We start from the raw sequence: 8,470 nt of genomic DNA, 5'->3' as shown, positions 1-8,470 counted from the left end.
GTCAAACTGTTTCTATTAATGCGGGGCATATATTTTGTTCATCATTCCATCATATATATATATATATATATATATATATATATATATATATATATATATATATATATATATATATATATATATATATATATATATATATATATGTTTGGGCTCCCAATTGACTCTCAATTGGGCCACTAAGTCCAAAGCCCAATGGCTCTAAACAACAGCATCAAACCTACCAATGGCTATTCAGCCATCCATTAAGGCCCAAGGCCCAATAGCAATAAATGACCTATGGGCATTTATTATGCAAACACTATAAATAGGCCACCAAGGCTCACACCTCAAGGTACGTCCAATTTACCGCCTTAAGACTACTCTTCTAGAGAACTTCTCTCTAGAATCGGAGCATCGTTCTTACTTAGGCATCGGAGGGGCTTTCCTCGGAAACACCCCCGAGGCTAGTGACTTTGCTCTTGTGCAGGTGAATTCGGACTCTACTCATTCAAACAAGCAAGATCTTCAACACATACAAAAGGGCCTTCATTCGAAGCCCATTGTTTCCATCTTTACAACACCGGAACAATTTGGCGCCGTCTGTGGGGAAGAACACTTCAAAGCCTTTGAAAGACATCAATCACCTCTTTCCGCGAAAATGGTGAATGATGTTGTTAACAACAATGACGACGATATGATGGTGCGGTCAGATTCAGAATCTGACCAAGAGGAGCACCCTCGATCGATGGCGAGGTCACAGCCAAGCAGAGCTACGACCGCCACAAATGCAGGACCTCCGATTCCAACTAGGGAAGAGCTCACTGCGGCCATGACCATCATGCAAAACTTCCTCTTCAATGAGAAGCAGCAAGGACTGGCAAATGACCGCAGAGAAGAGAGGAGGACCAGGCGAAGGCTGAACGAGCCACCCAGTGCGGAAGTGTCCAGACCCGAACGAGAACTCCTTCCCTTGACAGGTACACACTTGACGTCGAGGTGGATGGAAAGCACGTGGGACACCCAAAAAAGGGCACAACAGCAACCAGATTGGTTTGCGAGACCATCGCCTACTCCAACAGCTCTCCAAAGCGAATCGACTACTCGTAACACTCGAGTCCGAAGCTCGGTGCTCAGCAGGTTGAGGCCCTCGGTCCACTCAAGGTTAAGACCCTCGATCCATACGAGACTCGGGGTGGGCGAGCCAAGCAGATCTGGCGAACGACCCGAGGTCAGTAGCCGAGAGAGAAGAAGAGACAGGAGGCATGATCGAACCCCTAGCCCCCATCGTACGCCCGAACGTTCTAATCACAGAACCTCGGCAAACGAAGGCATCAGGGCTAGACTCGGGAAAAGAATCATGACTCCCACGTCATCCCCTTTCTCGGACGAGCTGATCATGGAAGAAATACCGAAGGTAAGACTGCCAGCGCACCTGACCTACAGCGGAATCACAGATCCGAGGGATCATGTCATCTCCTACGAGCAGCAAATGTTCTTGAGTCCCTACTCCGAAGCATGTTGGTGTAAATATTTCCCAACCACGCTAACCGGAGTGGCGGGAGAGTGGTTTAGATCGCTGCCGAAGGGATCGATCAAGAGCTGGAAAAAGCTGAAAAAGAGATTCTGCACACAGTTCGTGAGCAACAATCGCCCCGAGCGAACCACAGCAGAACTGACCTCAATCCAACAAGAAAGAGACGAAAGTCTGAGAGAATTCATGGCCAGATTCATGAAGGAATCAACAAACATACCAAACTTGCAGCCAGACGTGGCCATCTTCGCCTTGAAGCACGCGCTCCAGGAAGGGAAGTTCCGTGACGAACTCTCAATGAAGAACCCCTCCAGAATAGCTGACGTGCTCCAAATGGCTGATGCGTTCATCAGAACCGAAGAGTTCAACAAGGCCGCTGCAAGATTGAAAGGATCGTCGGACCCGAGAGACACAAAGAATACCCAGAGCAAGCCCGAGGGCAGCTCAAGGAAGGGGAAAGAGAAAGTAGGAGCTAGAGAGATGAGCCCGAAGAAAGACGGGAGAAGGGGTGAACTTCAACCCAAGTACACCAACTACACTCCACTAGCTCTGCCCCGAAAAGAGATATTTAGCCTCAACAGAAATGACGAAAAGTGGAAACTACCTGGGAAGCTCAAGTCCAACCCAGCTCAGAGAAACAAGAACAAATGGTGCGAGTTTCATGATGACTTCGGTCACCACACCGAAGAATGCAACTCGCTGAAAGACAACATAGAGGACCTCGTTCGCCGAGGCTACCTGAAACAGTACTTGTTAGACCGAAGGGAGGAAAAAGAAAAGGCCGCAAGCGGCAAACAACACGAGCAACCCCAGAAAAGGGTCTACGAAGCAACAGGGCACAAGAAGAATGACATCCTAGTGGTGTTCGGGGGACAGAAGTCTGGCCAGGCCAGCAAAAAACACCTAAGAGCCCTCTCCCATCGGGTCAACTTCAGCGCGGTGGGAGACAACCAGCCACACCCCCCGAACATGACCTTCACTGCTGATGATTGCTTCGGAGTCCAGTACAAACATGACGATCCTCTGGTCATTTCCATGGACCTCAACAACCACAACGTACATCGAGTGTTAGTCGACGGAGGAAGTGCCGTCAATATCATCTTCAGAAACTGCTTCGAGCAGCTGATCCTCGAAGAGCCAGAGGAAGCACTGACGAAAGTCAGTTATCCTCTGATCGGATTCAACGGATCCGCAGCTATCCCTCGAGGAAAGATCACCCTGCCAGTCACAGTGGGTGAAGGCCAGGCAGCAAAAACCCTTCGGGACGAATTTTTGGTGATGGACTGCGACTCCGTATACAACGTAATCATGGGGAGAACCATGATTCACAAGATGCAAGCAGTCCCCTCCACATACCACCAGCTGATGATATACGTCTCGGATGCAGGATTCGCCGAACGAATCAGAGGTGATCAAGAAGTGGCGAGAAGAACCTGCCACACTGCTGTCCGAAAGCCCAAACTAGGGGACGGCCCCGAGGAAGAAAAAGGAGCTACGGGAGAGGAAAGCGAGGCAAAAAGGAGAAGAGCAAGCACGAGCAGCTTGTCTCCCGCAGAAGTTGATGCCCGCCCCGAAACCCTATCTCCCGAACCAGATCAAGAAATGGAGGATATCTTCCTCGAAGAGGATTCAGACAGGAGCGTCCGAATAGGCAAGGGCCTAAGCTCGGGGCTCCGAATCGATTTGATCCGATTACTCAGGGATCATAAAGACATCTTTGCATGGTCAGCAGCAGATATGCCAGGGATAAATCCGAAGCTGATTTGTCACAAGCTGGACGTCAACGCTGAAGCTCGGCCAGCCAAGCAAAAAAAGAGGAACTACTCCTCGGAGAAAAACAAAGCCATCGCCGAGGAGGTGAAAAAGTTGCAGGAGGCCGGATTCATTGAACCATGCATGTATCCGAAATGGCTGGCCAACGTGGTGATGGTCAAAAAAGCGAACGGCTCCTGGCGAATGTGCGTGGATTTCACAGACCTGAACCGAGCCTGCCCCAAAGACTGCTATCCCCTGCCAAGGATAGATCAATTGGTTGACTCCACCAGCGGCCATGCACTGCTCAGCTTCATGGATGCCTTTTCAGGCTACCACCAAGTATTCATGCACCCCGATGACAGAGCAAAGACAGCGTTCATCACAAGCGCAGGAGTGTTCAACTACAAAATGATGCCTTTCGGCTTGAAAAATGCCGGAGCCACCTACCAAAGGCTAGTTGATCACGTCTTCGCCGACCAGAAAGGGAGGAATGTGGAGGTCTATGTGGATGACTCCATCGTAAAAAGCATCAAGGAGGAAGACCACGTCAAAGACTTGGCAGAGACCTTCGGAAATCTGAGGAAATACAGCATGAAGCTGAACCCAAAAAAATGCGTCTTCGGGGTGAAGTCAGGGAAATTCCTCGGATTCATGGTGAGCGAAAGAGGAATTGATGCGAACCCAGACAAAGTCCAAGCGGCATTGGATTTACCCGAGCCGAAGACCAAGAGAGATGTGCAGAGGCTAACCGGCAGGTTAGCCGCACTAACAAGGTTTATATCAAAAGCCTCGGACAAGGGAGCCCCCTTCTTCAAAGCACTGAAACCAAAGAGCCTCCCCGGAGGAGAAGCAGAACCAGTCAAGAAAAAGGGGGTCCCGAGGAAAGTGGATCCCGAACTGATATGGGAACAGGAGCAAAAAGAAGCTTTTCAGCAACTCAGAGCCCACCTAGCTCAACTGCCGACACTGGCCAGACCAAAGGAGGGGGAAACCCTGTACCTATATGTCGCAGTTAGCCCTGGAACCGTCAGCGCAGTGCTTCTTCGGGAAGAAGAAAAGAAGCAACAGTCAATCTACTTCACCAGCCGAACACTCACAGGGGCCGAAACCCGGTACCCACTCATCGAGAAAGTCGCATATGCAGTAGTGGTAGCTGCACGAAAACTGAGGCCATACTTCGACTCCCACCAGATCACAGTGCTAACTGACCAACCGCTCGAAAAAGTACTCGACAAAATAGAGAGGTCAGGAAGATTGGCTGCCTGGGCCTTCGAACTATCAGAGTTCGGCATCAAATATCAGCCGAGGACAGCAATCAAAGCACAAGCATTGGCAGACTTCTTGGCCGAGTGCTCATACCAGGAAATGCTGGATGATACGAAAAGCACTTGGGAGGTCTTCACTGACGGATCTTCCACAATAAACGGCTCAGGAGCAGGAGTTGTACTAATCCCCCCGACGGGGAAAAGCATAGAGTATGCATTGAAGTTCGGCTTCAAAGCAACTAACAACGAGGCCGAATATGAGGCCGCAATCGCAGGGATAGAGCTTTGTTTATCCCTGGAGGCCGAGCATGTTTGCCTCAAAACTGATTCCCAGCTTGTAGCCAACTAGATCCGAGGGGAGTATGAGGCCAAATGGCCCAGCATGACAGCTTACTTAGCAAAAATTAAATCCTTAACGTCAAAGTTAAGATCCTTTGAAGTCATTCTCATCCCCCGAGGACAAAACACGCAAGCAGACGCACTGTCAAAACTCGCAAGCTCAACACTCATCGACCTAAACAGGTCGGTCCACGTGGAGGTTCACCAAGAGAGAAGCATTGACTTGCCACCCACCACAGTATGCAGCTTACGTACCGAACCCAGCTGGATGGACGCAGTAGTTGCATACAAAGAAAGGGGAGAACTTCCCGAGGATAAGCTGCAGGCAAGAAAACTGAAAAGATTCAACAAGTGGTTCATCATCAGCGCCGAAGGAGAGCTCATGAGGAAATCATTCTCTGCTCCGCTGCTAAAATGTGTGGGTCCAACAGACGCTGACTACATCCTAAGGGAAATCCACCTCGGGATATGCGGAAACCACATCGGAGGCAGGACATTGGCACATAAAGCTCTTCGGGCTGGGTACTGGTGGCCCACTATGGTTTCCGAGGCAAAGCAGATGGCAAGGAAATGCGAGAAATGCCAAAAGTTCGCACCAGCCATCCATCAACCAGCTCAAACCCTACAATCAACACTGTATCCCTTACCATTCGCACAGTGGGGGTTAGACATCATTGGTCCCTTCCCCTCAGCGACGAACCAGAAAAAGTGGTTGATTGTAGGAGTCGACTATTTTAGCAAATGGATCGAAGCCGAAGCTGTCTCCTCCATCACCGAACCTCAGGTCCGCAAGTTCATATGGCAGAACATCATCACAAGGTTCGGCATACCAAGACTGATGGTCTTCGACCACGGGAAACAGTTCGACAACACCCCGTTGCAAAAATGGTGCAAACAGTTCGGCATACACCTAGCGTACTCGGCAGTCTGTCACCCACAAAGCAACGGGCAAGCCGAAGCTGCTAACAAACTCATCCTCAATGCACTCAAGAAAAGAGTCGAGGATGACAAAAACAAATGGTTAGAAGAGCTACCCGGAACGCTATGGTCCCTTCGGACCACTGAGAAAGAAGCTACCGGGCAAACACCGTTCCACCTTGTATACGGATCCGAAGCTGTAATCCCTGTGGAAATCGGAACAGAAAGCCTGAGGATCCAGGCATACAACAGGTATGATGGGCTCCAAGGAGAGAGCAACAACCAACTTCTATCCGAAGCTCTCGATCTACTGGACGAAGCTCGGAACGATGCAAGGACACTCAACGCAGCCTATTTGCAGAGGGTCAACAAGCATTACAACCGAAGAGTCAACGCCAGACCCCTAAAAGTCGGTGATCTAGTACTCAGAAACGCCGCCTCGGTTCAGAAAGGACGGATCCATGGCAAACTCTCAGCCACTTGGGAAGGACCATACATCATCCATTCCGAAAAAAGGCCAGGCACGTTTATGCTGAAACAGTTAGATGGAACAATTTTGAAGAACCATTGGAATACCGATGTTCTCAAGAAATATTTTGTATGATCTCTGTCTGTAAACCAAGTAAGTTGTTTAATGAGAAAAGGAAAGCCATTGGCACCATGAGTTTCATTAAACTTATCTCTATATTTATTGTCCCTTTATATATACATGCAGCCTCGGATCTGATCAATCCGAGACTAAAAACAGGATTGACTTTGCCCATTCCTTGATAAAATGCAAGAAATGACCAAATCATACACTTCAGGGAATCGTCCAGAATCCTCGGATTCGCGGTACCCTAATAAAATTTGTTCGCAACAAACAGTCGCTCGAATCAAGTTATAAAACTCCGGCTCAGATCCACGGATCGCCGAAGGCATAACTAAGAGGCAGACTAGCGATCTCTTGCCCAGGTTTCCGAACCACAAGAGATCGGAAGAACAATCCAAACCTCTGAGCAGATCGACGGATTTGAAGAGTCTGGAAACTAAAGAGTCTCTTAGCAGATCTACGGATTTGAAGAACTCGCAAAACTAAAGAGTCTCTTAGCAGATCTACGGATTTGAAGAACTCGCAAAACTAAAGAGTCTCTTAGCAGATCTACGGATTTGAAGAACTCGCAAAACTAAAGAGTCTCTTAGCAGATCTACGGATTTGAAGAACTCGCAAAACTAAAGAGTCTCTTAGCAGATCTACGGATTTGAAGAACTCACAAAATCAAAGAGTCTCTTAGCAGATCTACGGATTTGAAGAACTCGCAAAGTTAAAAAGTCTCTTAACAGATCTACGGATTTAAAGAGCTCGCAAGATCAAAAGGTTTTTAGCAAGTCTACAGAAAGAGGAGCTCGAGAAATCTACGGATTTAAAGACCTAAAATTGCGAAAGTACAAGTTGAAAAGAAGCAGCCAAGTAACAAACATTCATTTTTTATTCAATATTTGGGGGGAGTACAAATACATTGAAAGCCTCAAAAATTGAAAACAAAAATGAAACAGTTAAAATCGGCAGCCATCAACAGACAATACCGGCCTACCGAAGTACTAAAGAAAACAAAAAGAAATGAGTACAACGCAGCGCCGAGGCAAAAGGGGGAAAGGCAAGCACATGTTCGGAAGTCCTCAACTGGAACCGACCGACTCTGAAGAAGACGACTGCCCGAATCCCTAACTCTTGGGAGTCTCAGGAGCATCCCCCAGGGGAGCATCCTTCGAAGAACCCCCAGCAGTAGTATCACCTTCGGAAGTCGCCTTCTGGGCCCGAGCCTCTGCAAGAGCAGCTTGGCGCTCAGCTTCAGCTTCGTCTCGATCGGCCTGGCACTCCACCAAGTGATCCTGGGCCCTCATCCAGAGCGGAACCTTCTCATTCCAAGGGAAATGAGGCATATGCTTCGCGAACATCCGCCGAGCACCCAGGATGCCATTCCAGTATTGCTCCCTACACTGATCAGCAGTGTAGAGGTCAACTCTCTCTTGCTCCAATTTCCGAATGGCAGCATCCTTCTCTCGGATCTTCAGCTGAAGAACGGGTACCTTGTCAGCTTGGTTCTGAACAATCTCCCGATGCTTGACAAACTGCTGAAGCCTCGCCTCCGCTTCCTGGCTCTGCTTAATGGCCGCCTCAAATTTAGAAGTCATCTCCTTGAGAAGACTGTCCTTTTCTTCAAGTTCGCTCGCAAACTTGGCGGCCATTTCTTTCCTCTCCTTGTCGAAGGAAGCTATCTTTTCAGCATCCTCCTCGACTCGGAAAGTAAGCTTCCCAACTTCGGCACCGATCTGCTCAGCCGATTCCCTAGCCTCACGACTGTACTGAAGGTACAGTTGCTTGAGGTCCACCATCTCGGCGAAGAGCTGCCCAGCCTTCTGGTCCAAGACAGGGATATCACGAGCATAAGCCTCCTGATACCTCCTCAGTTGCCTCTCCTCAACCGAGCTGCACTCGGAAGCGAACGAGGACCAGAAAACAGCCTGGGAAAGAAGAAAAGACGAGAAAAGATGAGGAAAGGAGAAAACAACAAACCAAAAACGGAACTCAAAACAAAATTTCCAACACTTACCTCATTCAGATAATATTGGGCCATCATAGCTGGGTTCCTCTCCTCAGCTCCAGGAACCCTCCACTGCGGGTTGGCCCGAAGAAGATTCT

At 48.9% G+C, this 8,470-nt stretch overlaps 1 protein-coding gene across 1 annotated transcript; it reads left to right on the top strand.

Moving 5' to 3' along the window:
• The first annotated feature begins 417 nt into the window (after positions 1–417).
• LOC130464055 (uncharacterized) lies at positions 418–7,895 on the top strand. Its single transcript, XM_056833433.1, has 2 exons — positions 418–4,052; positions 7,843–7,895. Exons 1-2 carry the CDS (start codon positions 638–640, stop codon positions 7,893–7,895), a joined length of 3,468 nt encoding a protein of 1,155 aa, XP_056689411.1. The 5' UTR covers positions 418–637.
• Positions 7,896–8,470: the final 575 nt, after the last annotated feature.

Source organism: Spinacia oleracea, chromosome 1 (genome assembly GCF_020520425.1).
Source record: "Spinacia oleracea cultivar Varoflay chromosome 1, BTI_SOV_V1, whole genome shotgun sequence".
In the NCBI taxonomy this organism is placed as follows: Eukaryota; Viridiplantae; Streptophyta; class Magnoliopsida; order Caryophyllales; family Amaranthaceae; genus Spinacia; species Spinacia oleracea.
Note: the sequence above shows the minus strand (reverse complement) of the source record. Positions and strands in the feature narration are given on the sequence as shown.

Bases quoted from the DNA above. Each gene is read 5' to 3' on its own strand.
- LOC130464055 (XM_056833433.1), top strand. From the start codon at position 638: ATGGTGAATGATGTTGTTAACAACAATGACGACGATATGATGGTGCGG. The intron at 4,053-7,842 runs CCTCGGACAAGG...TCGGATCTTCAG, and splicing joins AACAAGGTTTATATCAAAAG to CTGAAGAACGGGTACCTTGT.